Genomic DNA, 19,844 nt, shown 5'->3' on the forward strand with positions numbered 1-19,844 from the left:
AACTTGAATATCACAAGAAATAATAATGTATGTATAGAATTCTGATGATTCCTAATTCAAATTTTACTAATACACGCCGCGTTATCCAATGTCACGAATCGAAATTAACTGCTCCATTTTAAATGACTAACATCTTATCTGTGTTGTATTGTTCCATAGCCCGAAAAAATTAAGCGTTATTAGACTTTTTTAGTTTAAACGAGCTTTGACTCGATCGCGTTTTAGTGCAATAGGATAACTACCGCGATCTTTGACCCACATTTGCAGTTTTATTCTTATTTTGTTAGGAATGCTTAAAAAGTGTTCCCGAATTCGGTAACACAAAAATTATACGATGCACATTTTAAAAAATCTTGTTAAATCACGAACAATTAGCATTTTCGTGCTTTTGTGTTTACTTGAGATGGAAACCACCAATTATTACCCTCTTTGGAACATTAATTCGCTTGAAATTCATCAAACAAAAGTTAAATCTATTTATAAGTCACCTATATCTCATTTCGCGTTAACCTGAGTTCATGTGAAATTTTTGCTTCGTGAATTTTTTGTTTTTTAGATCAATAAACCATTTATTGTAAACCAACTGATTATGGTTCCCAATTGTGCATGTCATGAACTTGGAAATGAGGTATCGCTCGGATTAATTGTTTATATTGCTTAACCTACAAATTGATCGAATGTTTAAAATATGGCCGGGGCTGTTTGGCCAATTTTTTTCGAGACAGGTTGGCCAATGCTCTAAGCACCAAACAGATTTATATTTTCAGTCCGCGTGGAGTTTTGAAAAATTTATTTTCTTGGTTCCAATCACAAAGCGTATGCACAAAAGAAAATGGGACCGATGCAAAACACCTGTTCGAACTTTGAACAGGCACCACAAAAAGCTTTCTGAGCAAGATAATTCCACTATTATTAAGGATGAAATTAAAAATCTAGTAAATATGTAATAATGAATGATGACATATCGAATAAAATAAAATGAAATTTAACAAATAAACAACGAGAGTCAACAGATAATGAGAAAACATTTTAAAAGTTTATTTTTCAACTTCATACATATTAAAGTTTAAATTATGGAATTTTTTTACAGGTTTTTACAGATCGATTAGACTTCTAGAAGCTGCCAGCCTTGCAAGGGCCTCCAGTTTTCAAAAAATAAACATTTAACGTATATCGTCAAATTGAAAGACGTTTATGTAGAACACGAATTCGAGCTGCTGATATTTAGAATTGCGATGAAATAGGAGCCACAGCTGTAAAAATCCAGGTCGCACTCGGCAAATGGAAATTCGATACCCCCGCCCCCCTATTCGTGTTTCCAAGTGTCCATTCTTAAAAACATTTTCTTCTCGAAGCACCACCAGGCAGTCTCGTAGCCGCTATTTCTTCACGTTGGATGATTGAGACTCACTTCGTGGAATTCGCACGACATTTTGTGAAGTTCGTGCGACCCACAAAAGAGAAACCCGTATTACTTCTATTGGACAACCATTCATCTTATCTCTCCAAGACTTTACGGGCTCCCAAAAATCCACGAAGATAACATTCCACTCAGAACGATCGTCAGCGCAATAAACTCACCAACTTACAACCTAGCACGCTTCATCGCTACAAAACTAAATCCTTTTACAGGAAACTCCATCTCTCACGTCCAAAACTCATTTGACTTTATCAAAAAGATACAACAGAGTCACATTTCACATTCAACCCCGAAAGTATGAATCTCTGATACAATTAATATTATTAAATCTTTTACAAACTTCCCTTCCGAGCTCATATCTTTGATAGAACACTGTCTCAATAATACTTACTTCTCTTTCAATAACCAATTCTATGAACAAAACTCAGGGGCAGCAATGGGATCCACAATCTCAGCTATAATAGCCAATACCTTTATGGAACATCTATAAAATAAAATTTGCAAACAAGCCAAGCATACAGCAGAATTTTGGTTCTGTTACATTGACGAGACTTTTTTCATCTGGCAAAATAGACGATATAAACTAAACAAGTTTTTCGATTTTATCAATCGACTGCATCCTTATATCCAGTTCACCATGGGAATTGAACAAAACGAAAAAATGCCTTTCATGGACGTATTAGTTTATACAAGATCTGATAACACATTAGGACATGAAGATTACAGCAAACCGACCCATACAAACAGATACCTAATGCCCCCTCCCACCACCAACCATCTCAAAAACAATCGGTCATCAACCCCCTTGTATACAGAGCTGTCTCCATAAGAGATAAAGATAATTTACGAAAGGAATTACAAAACGTTAAATAAATCCTAATACAGAACGATTACATAAAGAAACAAATTGTTAAAGCAATAAGTAAATACACTAAAAAAACAAGTCAACACAACCTACAAAAGAAAGAGAGAGAAAAACGACCACCACCCTACCCTGCATCCAAATAGGAGAACTACTAAATGACCCAAAAGGCAAAAAAGCACCCCTTAGTGATCCAGGAGTATATAAAATCCCTGGTCCTTGTGGCAACGTCTATATTGGAGAAATCGGGAGAGCGGTGAGCCAACGTATGAAGGAACATGAGAGTAAAGTCAGGCTACAACGTTTCACGCAATCAGCACTAGCTGAACATTATATCGAAACAGAATATAACATTTTATATGACAAAAGATTCCTTGCAAAAACACGCAATATCTTTCCTAGAAAAGATAGAAAAGCAATTGAAATATTAAAATTCCCTAATAACATCATTAGGAACAATGGGACGATTTGGCTATCAGTCCTCCCGGATTAAAAAAAAAATTTTTAAAGACTTAATTGGCTAATCAGGTTCAAACAGTCCCTATGGTATACATAAGAACAACATAACCTGATATCTCAGTTATGGGTCAGCCCTGAAGAATTGAAATGTAATTTTGACGAAACGTCGGCAAAATTCGTAGTTTTTTACACGATTGGAACCCGAAATATCTCTTTTTATCAAACATTAATCCCATTTATAAATGAAAGCTTTGGATATTTTAAAACAAAATGGCTATACAGTTATGTCTTTTCTTCAACATTCTAGCCACAAGTTGCAATCTTTTAACCAAACCATGTATGAGCCGTTGAAAATTTTTTTTATTTTTTTTCCAATTCGTCGATGACCTTGAATCTTGGCAAGGCCATGACGATATACGATTTGTCAAAACTCGTTGCACAAGCTTTGCCTCTCGCCTGCACCCGTCAAAACATCACATTGACCGTCTTAATTCTGAAGAGGAACTCCAACTCGGCATGAGTCATGAAGAAGGCATAAGTGAAGATGTAAACATTTCTTTGGAAGACTCTAGCCTGTTGGGGAATAGCAGTTTTTAAACACACGCCAATCGAATCAGCTTTGCAAGCTGAGAAAGAAACAAGGAAGAAAAAAAAACAAAATCAAAATGCGTCGAGCAATAAAGCTTCATTGAATTGGAAATTTCAAGCTTCCGTGGCTCTAAAAAAAAAAAAACAGTTCGGTGAAACGCGGACTACAGTTTGAGTAATTCACTGTGATGCAAGAAAAAATTTAAACGTGATGATTGTTCTGTAAACAATACCTTCGATAGAAGTACTATTTTTTTTTGAATTAGCCAACCTGCCCCACTCACTTGGTCAACCTATCCCGTACTCGGAACAGTTTGGCCAATTTGTCACATCACTGTACAAAAATCTGTCACATTTTCAAAAATTAATATAAACGCTTGGAAAAATTAAAAGTAAAAGCCAAGGCTATGCAATTTTATACAGTGGAAACCAAATTATATTCAACTTACAAGGGAAGTAAAGAAATTCGTGTGTAAAAAGTTGGCCAAGCTCTGACAGTTTGGGAAATGAAAGAGGAGACAATAAAGTTCATGGATCTGCTTTTTTCCGGTGAACATTTGGGAAACAAAATTTTCTAAGAAAATAAAACTGGAAGCTATATCGGTATTTTTCTTTCCCAACTTACTTTTAAACAGAAATGAGATATCGTGTTGCAAATTTGGCACGATAAATAGAAGGCCCGAGAGTAGGTGTCTGTGGTCCTATACAATTAGAATTGTGAAGAAAGTTTTTTTTCTTCTAATTACTAATTCGGAAAAATAACGACCGTGCTGTAGAACACTGCAAGCAATTTTCTATTGTCGCAATGGGCTAGTTATGAGGTTTATATTGATCAAAGTGGGGCAAAACAACAAAAATTGGTCACGAACCAACAAAAAATAGGTGGAATTTTACTACTTTGATTAAAGGGTGAATACCACTTGCATGCTAGAAGTTCCAACCAATCTTGTTTTTGCCTGTGCATCTTTGACTTTCAGAGTAGGTAATAAATGGACCTACTTTCAGAGTGTTGAATTTGTTGGCGCTGGTAAAAGTACAAAAACTGTTAAATATTTATTTTTCCAACGTATTCTCATGTCTTTAAATTTGAGAATTGATAACAGGGCGTACTTGCACAGCTCTGAACGCAGTATAATTACAAGTAATTGTAGAGTTTCAAAGTTGCGGAGAATAATGAAGAAAATGGCAAAATTAAAATTATGTGTAAAAGAGCGTGTTTCAGAACGGTATAAATTGTAGAAGAATTTGTTTGGAAAATTAATTAAAAAAATATTAAACAAGGATTTTTTCTATTTAAAAAAACTGCTTTCTGCTCTATTCCATATTTAGAAGGGAAATTTACCAGTTCTAATCAAATTACCATTATTCATATTTCTCATGTAGATGCTGAAGTTACCATGTTTAATAAAAACACGAGTATTTTTGGTTAGAATAGCATCACCTAAAATTCATAATCCAATTGTAATTTTACAGATTCTGTCTCGAAACTTACATAACCTAAAAGTTAAATTGCATACTGAAAGTAAATATTCGTTATTTTCAGTGAAAACGTTACTTTGAGAGTAGGTAATAATCGGACCTACTCTGAAAGTGGTAAAATTACCAGAAATTTTTTCTACAGCGTACTACGTGTCTAACATACGTATCAGCTATATAAGATCAGAACTATCGCAGCGTGTAGACAAATTCGAACTTCTACGGGTCTGTGGTAATACAGATTACATAATTACCGACAGAGAAAGAAAGAAGTTAAACTTTTGCCGCAAAGCCTAAATGCGTCAGTTGATAATTTTTACTTTCATAAATAAACTTTTTTCTTTTCTGAACTCTGTGGCTTGCCACAAACGGTCCTTTAATATTTATTAATATTTTACGAAAAATTTCGCCGCGTTATTTAAACTTTCATTTTTAAATATGGGCGAAAAAATATTTATCGCAGAACTGACTTGATCAGCTGGTCCACTCGTTACATAGTCTTAAGGCTTAAAATTTGAAACAATATAATTGAAATATTAATTGTTTTTTAGAAGTCTGATCGGAAATTATTCGATTTCGAATGTTTTCGGGCTTAAAAAGTGCTAAATTATTGAGGCTTTCTTTATAAAATAGTACATAATATTCTGAATGAATTTCTGTACATCAGCTGTGGGATCAGTCACGATTTTCTGATAAAGTTTCGATACTTGAAATAATGCTTTAAATAATATCGAAATTGTTGCATCGCTAAAAAATAAAATGGTTATAGTGGTGTGAGTCCGAGGCCTGTGAGAGTAGGGTTTATATTCGGTTGCATGCATCCATTAATTTTCGTTTTGAAATGCGATGCAACTGCAATAAACTATCTCAGAAGTTTGTCTAAACACAAAAAAGCAGCGCGTTTGACTGCTAAGGTCAAAGTTATCTAAACATGAAGAAAATAACATTATTTTACCTGTTCTGTAATAGAGTCCAAAGATGACGTGGCTTCGTCGAATACAAGTATTGGACTGCCTTTTAGAATAGCTCGCGCTATTGCAACTCGCTGCTTTTCACCACCAGACAATTTCAATCCTCTTTCTCCTACCTCCGTGTGATATCCTTTGGGCCAGTTTAAAATAGAGTCGTGTAGATTAGCCATTTTTGATGCTTCGTAAACTTCCTCTTTAGTCTTAGCAAAATTTCCGTAATGCAGATTATAGAAAATTGTATCGTGAAACAATACTGAATCCTGTGATTTGTAAACATTTTCTTAGTATTGATTTTTTATTTGATCATTTTGATTTGATTTATAGTCTTCAAATGATAATCAAAAATAAACAGTTACCTGAGGTACAATGGCAATGGATTTTCTGAGATCATTTACGTCGATGTCTTGAATATTTTTCCCATTAATGTAAATACTTCCACTGTTAGGTTCAAAAAACCTGTATAGCAGCCTCACCAGCGTGGATTTTCTATAAGAAAGAAGAGGCTATGCTATGGATAATATATTCCGTGAGACCACAGCATGTAAATATAGTAATGTTATAGAAAAATTATCATAAAATATCTGAGATGAATTGAAAGATGACCGCAGCCGTGTCGTAAGTTTAAACTCAAATTGAGTAGCGCACCAAATTCCATGAACTCGTTAGAATGTGAACTTTAACAATCGAATCATATAGTTGAATAAATTAAAACTGCAAAAAATCTTTGAAGAATTACTTTTAGACATGATAATGTGGGAAGACCATTATGAAAATTCACTATGCAGATCTCCCAAAAGAAAAGTGGAAGGACATGATTTAGTGACTTGTTTCGGTGTATGGAGAAGTGCATCGAATATGGTGGGTAGCACTTTGAAAGACTAAAATGTAAGCCTAGATGATAAGACTACCCTAGCGCCCTATGTATTGTTTTCTTATTTATAGAACAGCAGACTACTTACAATTTTGTAAGGAAAATTTTTGCGTGCAAATTTGTGAATCTAATTTTTTAAATTAAAGGACAATCTATTGAAGGCTGTCATTTGATAATTGTGAATTCCCTTTTTCTAATTCTCCTTCGGTATTAAGAAGTGTCAAAAACACAAAATGTTCATATGTAATTTGTCGCCAATTTTTGTAGCCAATTTGTAGCCAATTTTTCACTCCGAATAAAGATTGAATTCAAAAGAGGAATAGTCCCTGAGTATCTTAAAAAATATTTAATTCTAGTATTCTTTCATCGCATTTGTCGATAGTTTAGTTTAGTTTGGTTTTGTTTATATGCAGGCGGGAAACCTCGATGAAGTCCCCCTGTACCTCAAGTTATAAATCTTAGTGTGCCACACACTTTACTATTTGCTCTCATGCAGGAATGTTTGATCATCCTGTCACTTTTCCTACACTTTATCGTAGGGTTGTGCTCCATATTCTCAATGTGATAGTTCTGGCGGTCATGACCTGTAAGCATCTGCACTGTTCTTATAACTTTCTTGGGTGAACCCAGGACTTTCATAACTTTGTGCATCCTGTACGTGTAGCCCAGGATGGCTTTCGCATGCCGGCAATCTTGGGTTTGTTCCCAGTACTCTCGGTGCTTCGTCTGAATCCAGCTTTCGATGGTTATTCCGATGCAGCTAGACGCTAGTCCCAGTACCGGTTCCGCTCTTATGTATTTACTTTCTACGCCACCTTATCCGAACTATTTGACCTTTCTGTAACCATTGATCTCTGTTTCAGCAGGAACCTATATGAAAGCTAAGCCAAAATCTCTGCCTAAAAAACTTTGGCATGTCACCTAAGCAGGATCCCTATCCCCTTCCTTACTGCGATGTCAATGATTCTTGGTCTTGGTCTTGGCGAAGTTAAAGCGTTTACATTTGTTATCTTCCCTGATTTTTAGAACTGACAGTGTATTGATTTCACTTGGAACCCTAGTGTGTCTAGTCCCCTAAGTCCAATTATTTGCGACTGTCAGACGGCCCATCGCAAGAGCCACGCCGACAGTTATCGCAGCATGTAGAAGTTCTTCGCAGAGCATACATCCTACAGCCGTTGTAAGCGTAGTACTCATTCTCCCATAACACCCCTAAGAACTAGCATTCGCGTAGACTGTGAATTGAACGCTTTTTTGGAATTTCAAATTGGCTTTGGGTGAGGTGGAAGGGACATGTATTCCTTAGATAGACTTCCGACTACTAGTTCGGGAAAAGGTTAGATGGCCCCACCCCTCACCCCCCTTAGTACAGTTCCAAACTCGTAACTGTACTGAGCGGAACCAACCACTAAAGTAAGGTCCGATAATTTCCAGGTGTCTGAGAACGAGGAAATGGAAAAAGACTGAATGATCTTGAAAATTAAAATACCTGCCTACTTAATTTGTGATGTTTTACTTTCTTTGTCTACTTTTTAACCATGTTGTCTAATTTGTATATACCAAAGGCTGACTCTTTGCATATGAAACATAAATTATGTTGATGGCTAACAATATGTTGTTTAAATAACGATTTTTATTCAAAAAGGTGTTTGCCGAGTTGTATCAAAGTTCCTTTGCGCTCATGGCAGTGAATCATTCACGAAAAATACAGAAAACAGCATGATAATAAATTAAAAAAACGTGAATGGTCAACTGACAGTCCACGCGAGCGCCGGTGTGACTCAAGTTGGCGCGAACGCTTGAAGGTTAAGGACAGCGAAGTAGAGCTATGCAAATATTTTAGGCCCTAGACCCCAAGTCAAACCAAAGGCTCTTCTGGACCTCCATAATGGCGTGACAAACTCCATGCATTGGGTCTCAAGATACTTCGCCTAGTTCAGTTTTCTATCTAGGATCACCCCTAGATATTTAACAGAGCCTGAGACTTCAGCTACCTACCACAAAATTCAAGGGTGCCAACTTTCGTTACTTTGTACTTTTTGGTGAAAATTACCAGACTAGTTTTTTTCTGGATTTACCGAGAGCCCTAAGCTGTCGCACCATAGCTCTCCGATGCGTAGCGCCGACCTTGTAAGACCCACAAAAGTTTTCAAAAGAGCCCCCTGACTAGCATTGCACTGTTATCCATGCTTTCCTTGATATAATATCCTTCCTTATTTACCCTATGAAGGAGACTGTCCACGAAATTGACATGTTTCAGTTTTTAGGATGCAGGACGTCAAACTGATTGGTCCGAAATCTTTAGCAACAGTGTAGCCCTGCTTTCCGGGTTTGGGAATGAAGGTCACTCTGCTATCATTCCATGACGATGGTACTAGTTTTAGAGAAATGCTTTCCCTAATACTTTCGTCATGGGGGGGGGGGGGGGGACAAAATCCATGCTGTTTTATAAAAGTGATGGATAAACGCCATCCGTCACTGGTGATATAAAGGGACAGAAGGACCCAACGGCCGATCTACCTTCTTGATATCAACAACCTTGGTGGTTTGAGTCAGCTGAAAGCGCGAAAATTGGATTTCTATCAGGCGATTCAGCGTTGCTTCTTCACCTTCGGCAAAATCATCATCATCGAGTCTCATAAGCTCGAAGCGAGCTTCAGGGTTTTTTCCATTAATCTTTTAGAGCCTCTCTGTGTTCAATCTTCCTGTGAATAAATTATTATATAATTATATTATTCCTATGAAAAAAGAGTTAACGGCAATTTTCTAGAACTTCCTGAGTTAACTTATTAATTTCTGTTAAATCCTTCTAAAACCCTTCCCTAAAGTGAAATAGTAAGGGAGCATTTCTAACTATAACCGATAATTTATTACAGATCCGGGCACTACTCACAATAAAAGATCTTTGCTGTTTACATGTTCGATGTGTAGTTATTTTTAGGACTGATGTTTTTTTACGAAGTCTGGACTGAGTATATTAATTGTTGACTACCGAATGGAAAAAATGCAAAAGGTACTGCGGAGGGTTATCTTTAATTACGTATAAGGCATACTGCCCTTGAAAATATGTCTTTTCTTAGCTACATCCAAAGGACCAGATCTCTACCAACATGGGGACGGCGACTGAAACTTGCGGCCGCTAAGGGCGCTAGTGAGCATGAAGATACATAAGATAGTGGATCCGATGGCGGCAACGTCTGCTATTTCCATTATATCAGTCCTTGATGACGCTGTGTTGAGGAGTTATTTTAAAACAATATTTTTTTCGAAATGCCAGGTATGTATGTGGAGGCGTCCTAACGGTAGGATGCCAACGCACGCGACACGACTCGAAGGTACTTAACCAAAAATAAAAACAATGAAAGGCTAACCGAAAAGTTAACGCTAGAAAGTCTTGCTCGCGGAATTAAGCAAGCTGAGGCTACAAGTTGGCCAAAAATAAAAGGTGCTCGCTCGCTTAATCAAATCATGAAAGTTCTATGTCGGGTGAACAAAGCATGAAACTAAAACTTTCTAGCATTAACTTCTTGGTTAGCTTTTTATTGTTTATATTTTTGGTTAAGTATCATCTAGTCGATCGCGTGCGTTGGCATCCTATCGATATGACGCCTCGATGTGTCATTTTCGTGTAATGATTAAGAATTACAACGCTTCAAAAATAACAAAAAACAAATAACCGCTCCCACCGAATGGTGTAATGATTTTTGAGTATATTTATTGTAGGTATATGCATTTTATATATTACCTTATCACACGTTTTAGCTTAAGATATTAAGCAACGTAAGCAACGAACTTTTACTTGTATTCAATTTCTGAAGGGTTCTGAAGGATTTCTTACATATCTGGAGCACCTGCTCTCACTACGAAAGAGTACGATTGATATATAGCCCAAGTTGCGAGCTAGTCCATTACCCATGGCAACTGTATCACCGACTCTATGATCTCGCATACTAATAGTAGCAATGGATCCAAAAATGAAAGAGGACCGGAGATGAATTACTTTAAATCATCGGCGTATTTATGATGATTACAGTTTTCGGGTCACGACCTAGGTCAGAAGTTTAGAAGTAGAAAAGGATAGGCGTAAGAATAAAACGCTGACGGACAACACACTTTGCACTAACCCAGTCTGACTTGAAAAGGAGACGCTGGTGATCATTCTTGTGAAAAGATTTATAATAATCAAATAGTAACATTAATCTCATCTATTTATTTTTATCTCTCAAATTGACATCAGTAGTGACTTTAAATAAGGCCATGATAGTGCTGCGACCCGTTCGAAAGGCAGACTGATTCAATTCAAATAAATCGTTGAAGAGGTTAGGATGAGGCACAAAGGATAAACATAGAACAGATATAAATGACCGTCTTAAGCCTGTAGACTTGAGGTACATGTTGAAGTACAGCGTTTTTCCAGGAATCAGGTAAATTCCTGACCTAGAGAGATGAATTGAAAATTAGAGTCAAGGTTTAGAGCTCCACTCGAGTTATTACTGTATCTTACTTAGTTTCATAAATGACTTCTGTGTTACAAATTGAAGCTTTCTTAAGTTCCCTCGAACCAAAACTATCGATGAAAATCAGCGCCAAGGAAAGAACCATTGTTGATGATTTATCTACAAATATTTAAATGTTTAAAGCAAGGATTAGTGCAATAGAAGTGGATAACGCCGACATCAAGCTACAATTACTTAAGCAAGCCCACCAGCTGGACAAACGCAATAAAAAAAATATATTGTTTTTTTTTGTATGCTTGACGATCCAACAGAAACCTCCTTACTTCTGTCAAAAGTTATACACTTGCGAGACTATTTTAACACAAAACGAGATTTTGCGCTTTATAGCACCATCTGTTAAGCAAATATTGACTACACGCCCTTGAATTTGTCCTCAGAGGAGACTTTAAATATCAGGGCAGAAACCATAAAAGGATTACAAATACATGAGAGATAGAAACCATCTACGGTGAGCACCCCAAGACCTTAGATCGACATGAAGGGAATAGTGAGATAGCCAATATTTTTCTGAGAAAGGGTATTTTGTATCCAGAAATGGAAGGATTCGTCATTGCGAATCAGGACAGAGTTGTCAGCACTAGAAATTATCGCAAACACGTGTTGTAGTAAGACGTGGTTGACCTATGCGAATTATGTGGAGATACCAAAGAATTAATCAAGCAAATTATTGATAGCTGTCGCGTAATAGCTCAGAGAAAATATACGTACAGAAATAATAATGTAGCGGGCATTATACATCAACAACTTTCACTAGACCTAAGACTCTTATCAGAATGGATGCCTTTCTATAGATACATCCCAATGGCCGTTATAGAAAACGAAGATTACATCTTATATTGGGATGTTTGTATCCAAACGGATCATTACATCCGAGCCAATGGACCTGACACCGTGATGCGAGATAAAAAATGTGGAAGAGTCTACATCATCTACATTGCTTGTTCACTTAACCGAAATTTGCATTAACCTATACAACGAAGATTCATAAGTATAGCTAGTTAAGACACGAAGTAAAGACCATATGGAGGAATGTGAAGCATGCATCTTATGAAATACCTGTCGCATTGTAAGAAATTTTCTCGACCATCAGGGAGCAAGCGATTTAAAACCTGTGGAGTGGCAGACAGCAGCTCTAAGAAAGCATCCAGATGTGACTGCTGTCATCTCTAAAGACCGCGGCCACCGTTTAAGTATGGGAACGGTAAGGCAAGTTGCAGTGACCTTCTTGAACATTTAGGAGTCAGTAGGTTACTGACAGCAGCTCAGAAGGCGCTTTTATTAAACATCCGCCGCATAGTAAGAAAATTTCTCAACCATCGGCAAGAAATCGACTAAAAATCGATGGAGTGGCAGATGGTAGCTCTAAGAAAGCATCCAGAAGTGACTGTTGTTACCTCCAACGTTCGCAGCCACTATTTAAGTATAACAGCGGTAAAAGACGAACTCCAAACCACACCATGCTCCTAATTTGGTAGCTAAAACATTATAGTAAAAGATTTCAACCATCGTATTAAATTACCTTGTGACATCCTACTATCATCAGTCACTTGACTTAATCCGTGGCTATAATGAAATACAAAGTTTTACAGAGGATAGTTTTTTTATTAATGCAGAAGTGAACATACGTTAGTGCTATTGATGGGTCTGCCCAGCATTTTTCTCAAATATATTGGATTGAGGTCAGAGACTGACGGATTTCTTTTCGCCTTAAATCTAAGAAAATTAAATGAGATTAAAATCAAATTTAAAATCTTTTTTAATGTCCAACAATCAAGTTAATGTGAAGAATTCCTGATAATAAAACAAAGAATCTACCCAACAAATTTAAACAATCACCATAAAATGTTCCCATTACAATGTAAAAAAACCTGCCCCCCGCCGCCCCCACTTGGATTGAAGGTAATTTTTATGTCAGGTTTTCTTATAACTAGTTTGTCTTTCGAACTTTCACTTGATTCTCGGGTGTTGATTCTTAGGTGTCAGGGATAGAGCATCGTGGTTGCGGTTGCTGTTCCTGTCGGCTCAAAACTTTATTTCAGTTTTATTTTATTTATTTTTGTTTTGCCTTAATAATGGTGCTGTAAAAAGTGCCGAAACCTTGGTGATTATCTTGTACAAATATTCTTTTATTGTGATTTGATAATAATAAAAATACAAAGGACGAAAGAAATAAAAAAGGGAATGAAGGGAATTTGATTGGTTGCCTTCTCATTTGTCTTTCCTCTTTTTTATTTTTCTCCAGAGCGAAAACGAGTTTTTTTTTCTTTTTTAGGGGAAAAGAAGGAAAGTTTTTTTCTAGATTGTAAGGGGAACATTTTATGATGATTGTCCAAATTTGGCCGTTAGATTCTTGGTTTTATTTTCAGGAATTCTTCACATTCTTTTTACCTGTCATAACCACGTTATAGGCACCTTAGTGTACCGCAAGCACAAAATGAATGTACTTGTAGGCAATAACAACTACCGAGCATGCAAGCAAGAGGCAGAAGCATTTGAACATGCTCTCAGTGGATGGTTAAAGTTTGCATGCAACGGGTACACATAGACACAATGTGGCTCTAAAAGTGCTATTTTACCATCTTCGGCACATTTATGGTGTTTATCTAATGCTCGTCTTGCAATACGCCCAGGGGGAACTGGAGTATGTTGTGGAAATTGATGAGTGTAAGATCAACTGGAATTTCTCATTACCCATCCATCAACCCCATAACTTATTTTCCATCCAAGATCAGGCTAAAAAGCCTGCTATGGTCTTTCAAGATCTAAAGACGAAGATGATTTACGTCATTGCATTCTCGGCACTAGACGATGGTAATATCACGGCAAGGGAGCAAGAAAAACGGGCTTGCCAGCTTCACACTGTTCCTCATAACATTGTCCAAAGTTTGGTAGCTTTATACAAGTATCCACAGGTTAAACCTTCATCTCCAACTGTGCCGGTTACCGCGTAAGGTCAACCACGTCTAAAGACCAGACTCTGCACGCAAAAGGAGGAATAAAAAGATTTAAAAAGGAGGAATATTGTAGACAAAGTCTTTCAGAACTATCAAATGTTAAAATCAATAAAGAAAATTGGCAAACAGCGAGAACTTTTGTCACTACGCCGGAGTATATAAATTTAATAAGTACTATAGAGTGGTCTGATTTATATCAAAATACCTCAGCATCCATATTTGTTTAAGATTAATTATATTTCAGTGCTGGACACTGTGCTTGATATACATTTTTCATTGGCGGAACTGCAGCTAGTCCTGTCACATTGTAAACTGAACCAAGATACGAGTCCTGATGATTTGCACAAGGACTTTTTAAAATGGTTTACACCAGAATGTGAACATTATTTGCTTAATAGTTTAAGATGTTAATTTTGCTTATCTACTTGGTCATAATCAATATTATTAAAATATTGATTAATTTTTTAAGGTTGCGAAAAAATGCTCTCTAGCTCCGCTGGGACATGAGCCCAGGTCCTTCAGATTGCCGGTCTGATGCTCTACCAACTGAGCTACGAAAAGACGAGAACACCTTCTTTACAATCTCCTTACAAGCAGAATGTCAACGTCATTCCTTATGCTTATAACACCCCAGCTCATACTAGTATCCCAGCGGAGCTAGAGAGCGTTTTTTCGTAATCTTAAAAAATCAATAAATATTTTAATAATATTGATTATGACCAAGTAGGCAAACAAAATTAACATCTTAAACTATTAATTAATTCCCCTGGTCAAAGAACTTCGATCAATAATAAAATGATTTGCTTAATCTTTTCGATAAAGTTTTAAATAATGTAAGAGGCCGTATTCAATTGTCCAAGGTTATCGGTGTGGGTAAATATATCTAACATACCCCCAGAGAAACATGTAAGTAAGTAAGTGTGCACCGTAATTGCCGGTCGTTTCTGTCCGATTAGAATAATTAGTTGTAACTTCTCTTAACTATTTTAATGAATTTGACATTGTGTTCAGAAAAGATCGTTAATAATATAATCTTTATAATAATATAATAATCGTTAATAATAGTTAAGTTGCCATCCTATTAATAATCCTATTAAAACCCCAAGATCTTTTTTCTGACAGCACCGATTTTCACAATAACTGCACAAAATAATACTCAAACATCCCTAAACAAAACACAAAAATACCTGGAAGGTATTTGGGTCTCGTTCCGCAGATATGCATTTTTTTATTTTTATGCTTTGATGTGCCGCAGGCTAGCCGCCGCTCGGCCGGCATAGTAGTGTGGTGGCGCCACGTAATGGACTCATTGTCACCTGTTCTCCAAAGCAAACCTCAAAATTCGAAGTACATGCACACGTACTTATATGTTTCGTCTCTTAGTTTTGTAGTTTAAAACTTGTTTTGTTCAAAATAGCGAGGAAATTAATTCAAAAATTTCAGGACGTTTTAAAACAATTTGGTTGTTTGGAGGATTGGCCATAAGATTATTCTTCAGTACTTTCTTTGTGTGGGAAGCAGCGGCTGAGGTTATCTTGGTAAAGCTGAATGCTTTTGAGGTTTTCATTGTTTTTGGGATAATGTTGTCAATTTAAAAGATGCTGTGTTTAATTTTTTTGCAGTTCTAAGTACACCGTAATGAAAATAAGTTCTCCAATAGTTTCATTTCTACCATCGGTTAAAAAAGTTTATGTTAAAAGTTTACTTTTGAGTTAATAAATGATTTTTTGTGTCATTCATCTATACGTAAGACTAATAATAAATTATATTTCAAAATTTTAGATTTAATACAGATGGAAATATGAAGAAAGCGTGATATGTTACTAATAAAGTTACTTGAAGCAGACTCATAAGCAAGGTCAAATCCAAAATTTATGCTATTTCCATGATTTGCTTCACAGGAAAACTTTCTGAAAATACTAAAAGCTGACAACAATTTTAAACTAATTAAACTCCGTAAAAGTAAATTAATTATTAAGTATACATTTATTTATTTACATTTTTTTGATTTCAGATTAGATAACTAGATTTTTAGAACTTAGTTCAATCTAGAAAAGCTTTAAGTAAGATCACTGACACGCAAAATCATTTACTAACTTGAAAGTGAACTTTTAACATACATTTTTTCAACACAAAATAGAAATCAAACTACTATAGAACTTATTTTCATTACGGAGTGCTTTGAACTGCACAAACTTTAAACACTGCATCTAAACCTAAGAGACGAAACATATAATGACGTGTGCATGTACTTCGAATTTCAAGGTTTGTTTTGGAGAACAGGTGACAATGAGTCCATTACGTGGCGCCACCGTACTACTATGCCGGCTAAGCGTCGGCTAGCCTGTGGCGCAACAGTCAAAGCACCAAAAGAGAAAAATTTATATTTGCGGAACGACGGCCAAATACCTTCTAGATATTTTTGTGTTTTGTTTAGGGATGCTTGAAGATTATTTTTTGCAATTTTCGTGAAAATCGATGCTGTCAGGAAAAACATCTTGGGGTATCAATATGGGCTATTTTCGAAAAAGCGTCATTTCAAATTTTCATATCTCAGCTTGTAGTGGATGAAAGCGAAAAGTCTAAAAACAAGGTGAAGGCTCGCATAAAAACGAACAAATTACGACTTCGGAAATCCTCTACATTCTCTAATTAACGTTACAGTGGCATCCAGAAAATGCACTCATTTTTTAGAAAAATTGCAAGTAATTAACGCTCCGTGCACATGCTGCAATTGCGTAAAAGCATTAGGATTAATTTTTAAATTGAAGTTGGAGTAATAAAGAAAACAATGTGTCCTTGTGGATCAAAATTGATAAAGACTAAAGGGTTCTAGAATTTTTCGAAAATGGCGCTGTTTTCTAAATTTCTAACTTCCAAGGGCTGTCAAATTTTACCATTTTCACCAAATGGGCTGAAACTTGGTGAATCGTCTTCTTTTATTAAGTATTTTCACATAAAAAATCGGCAGCGAAATCCGTGACATGCGTGCGCAGCGCAGCGATTTCACGAATTTCTCTGAGAATTGTATAAAAAGGCCATTCGTTACGGGTAATTCAAAGCGCTCCGGGGTGTCTGCCTCGTGAGTAAGAAAAAGGTGAATGAGCATGCCACAAAAATGCACATTCAGCTAACACTGAACGTCACTGCTCTTGTTCTTTTTTTACAAAATGAAATATCAACATTTTTTCAGAAAAGCGGCTTTAGTGAGGAAGGAGAATAATATTTAGATGAGGTATGCAAAATATCAGACAATAATATGCAACCGTACGACTAAAAATGGAATTTCGTTTGATTACTTTAATAAACCCTCTTAAGAGTCTCTTGAATCTGAAATTAGGCTATATTTTAATAGTCTCCCATATGCCATCGATGCGAACCAAATCTGCAGTCTGTGTAACAGAATGGAATTTTAAGATTCAGCCTATATAATACCTAAATGTCCAATTTATGATGACATAAGAATATTTTGTATTCAAAGATGCTTGATTCTCTCGAAAAATACATAAGACTCATTAGAGTGTTGGCTAGATATTGGAAGCATTACTCATTTAAATAACTTATTTAAATACATTGTACAATCTCTTCGAATAAGATACATCATCCTCTATGAGTAGCTGGTAGTACAATGCCTGATTATATGGGTTATTTTTGGGTAATTTTTAAGCTATTTATTTGTATACTCTTGCATTGAACTTCATTGGAAAAAGCCATTGGCATATTCGATGTTTCTAATCTATTTTTCATAAAATTGTATGCAAAAATTCTAAACGTTAATTGGCCCGGAATTTCCTGGACACTAATTTTACTCATTGAACGAACTACTGTAGAATTGTTATTATAAAAACGGAGCAACTTACAGCAGTGAGATTTTTTACTTTATTTCATACACCATACCGTTTTATTCAGGAAGTCTTGAAGATGACGTTAGAAAGATAATGGACTTCATCAGCGATACATGGATGAAGACGATTTCTGAAGCTTTCGACTGCTTTCTGGCACATCTGGACGGGCATAGCGGTAATATCCTCTCGAATTCGATTATTGAGTTTTTCCAAAGTGTAAAGCCGATGTTTAAAAACTTTTCCTTTGAGGTAGCCCCACAGGAAGAAGTCGCAAATGCTCAAATCAGGTGAGCGCAATGGCCACCTCTCATCAACTTGAGAGAGACGAGGCGCCCAGGGAACATGTGTCTTAGTTTCGGCATCGAACCAAAACCGGTAACCTTACCAAAACCATGGTAATGACTAAAAACGACACGATCCCCCCGTCAGGATCAGACCCCTCCTAGACACCTAGCCCCACCACACGGGATGGACCGGCCCCTCAAAACTGAACTGTTTGTTTTGTTGCAACGTGTATATGTTAGAAGCTGTATGTTTTCATTTTTGTTCCTGTTTTTAATCGGGTTAAAATTGTAATGATGAAATGAGTTCCATTTTTCAATTCAGATTAAGTTTTTCAGCTTACGAAATTGTGTCTGAATGATGCAGTTTTTTGTTCGTTTAGTAAGTATTCATTTATTGTCACGTTCCAAAATTAATTTTTTAACCTGAAAGATGATCCAAGGGAAAGATCTTTGATGGGTATATGATTTATGCCGGACAGTAAACTTATTAAGTGCTAAGGTTAAGTAGAAAGTAAGCAAAGAAGTTTTGACATAGATATTATTCACTAAATAAATTGTATCCCATTCGTTTGTCACAAGTGATTACGAAACTAAGATTAGATAATTTTATGTAAATTGCGAATAAAACACTCTAGGACAGAAAATGAAATTGTTGATAATGATAAAATTATTATTGATTAAATCATGGTTTGATAGAAACAGAGTAGTGCGTTGTAAGTTAAACCGAACCTGGTCCATGTTATACATTACCATAAGATATGCTAAAGTTGGGGTAAATGTAGAGGCCTCTTACTTTTTTTGGTTGTAACTCGCACAAAAAAATGTCTGAAATGACGATATATTCACGAAATACTCACTTTTAACCTAAAAAATTGTTTTCAATTTTCAGCCTCCTTTTTCAAGGGTCCACTTTGATCTGCTCCCAGAAGGAGGGCGATGTTAGAAAAATTGGGAAACAATTAAAGATATTCTTCGAACATTCTTGAATGCGATGCGTTTTTCGAAATGCTGAAATATTCAATAGTTTACTTTTTACAGTTTTTTATTTACAAAAACTTTATATTGAGAACGAATAACGACAAGATGCTGTTTAATGGCTCGAAATGTACAGTTTTTCCATGCGAGTGTAGTGCAATAAATAACTTTATAATCGAATTATTCTTACGTAAGATATATAATTTTAAATATTTCTGACTTTAATCAGTGTGGGCGTGCGACTAGCACAGCGGGACAAGTGGCAGCAAATAAGAAGTACCCTTTCTATGAAGACAGTAATTCCAGAAAAATGCCAAATGCTCCATACAGATATAAATGAACGAAGCAGGCCCGTGTCAATATTTTCAAGGTACATTTAGAGAGCGGGTCCGCAGGAAATTAAAACCCCATTGCGAATATTAACTCGATTAAGAATATCTTCGATATAAAATATTTTTTAAATTTTAGATTCAAAATATATCAAAATATTATTTTATATCAAGTACAAACTAATCAAAATCTATTTTTATTTCATAAAATCTCACGAAAAAAATGTTGCCTAAAATTCCGTGAATTTAATAAAAAGAAAATGAAATTAATTATGTTGATATTTACGCTGGGG

General features: G+C 35.9%; 1 protein-coding gene across 2 annotated transcripts in view; it reads right to left on the reverse strand.

The window, feature by feature from the left end:
* Window positions 1-19,844, reverse strand: part of LOC117179408 (ATP-binding cassette sub-family B member 7, mitochondrial) — a 332,187-nt gene that overhangs the window by 80,042 nt on the left and 232,301 nt on the right. For both annotated transcript variants that reach the window (XR_004467918.1, XM_033371167.1), the window contains exons 9-10: window positions 6,133-6,262; window positions 5,761-6,036 (exon numbers count right to left, since the gene is read on the reverse strand). Coding sequence is in view for 1 of the 2 variants with exons in the window: in XM_033371167.1 (XP_033227058.1) it covers window positions 5,761-6,036; window positions 6,133-6,262 (406 nt within the window). In the remaining variant the exon portion in view is untranslated. The remainder of the gene's footprint in view (window positions 1-5,760; window positions 6,037-6,132; window positions 6,263-19,844) is intronic.

This window comes from Belonocnema kinseyi, chromosome 9, assembly GCF_010883055.1.
Source record: "Belonocnema kinseyi isolate 2016_QV_RU_SX_M_011 chromosome 9, B_treatae_v1, whole genome shotgun sequence".
Lineage (NCBI taxonomy): Eukaryota > Metazoa > Arthropoda > Insecta > Hymenoptera > Cynipidae > Belonocnema > Belonocnema kinseyi.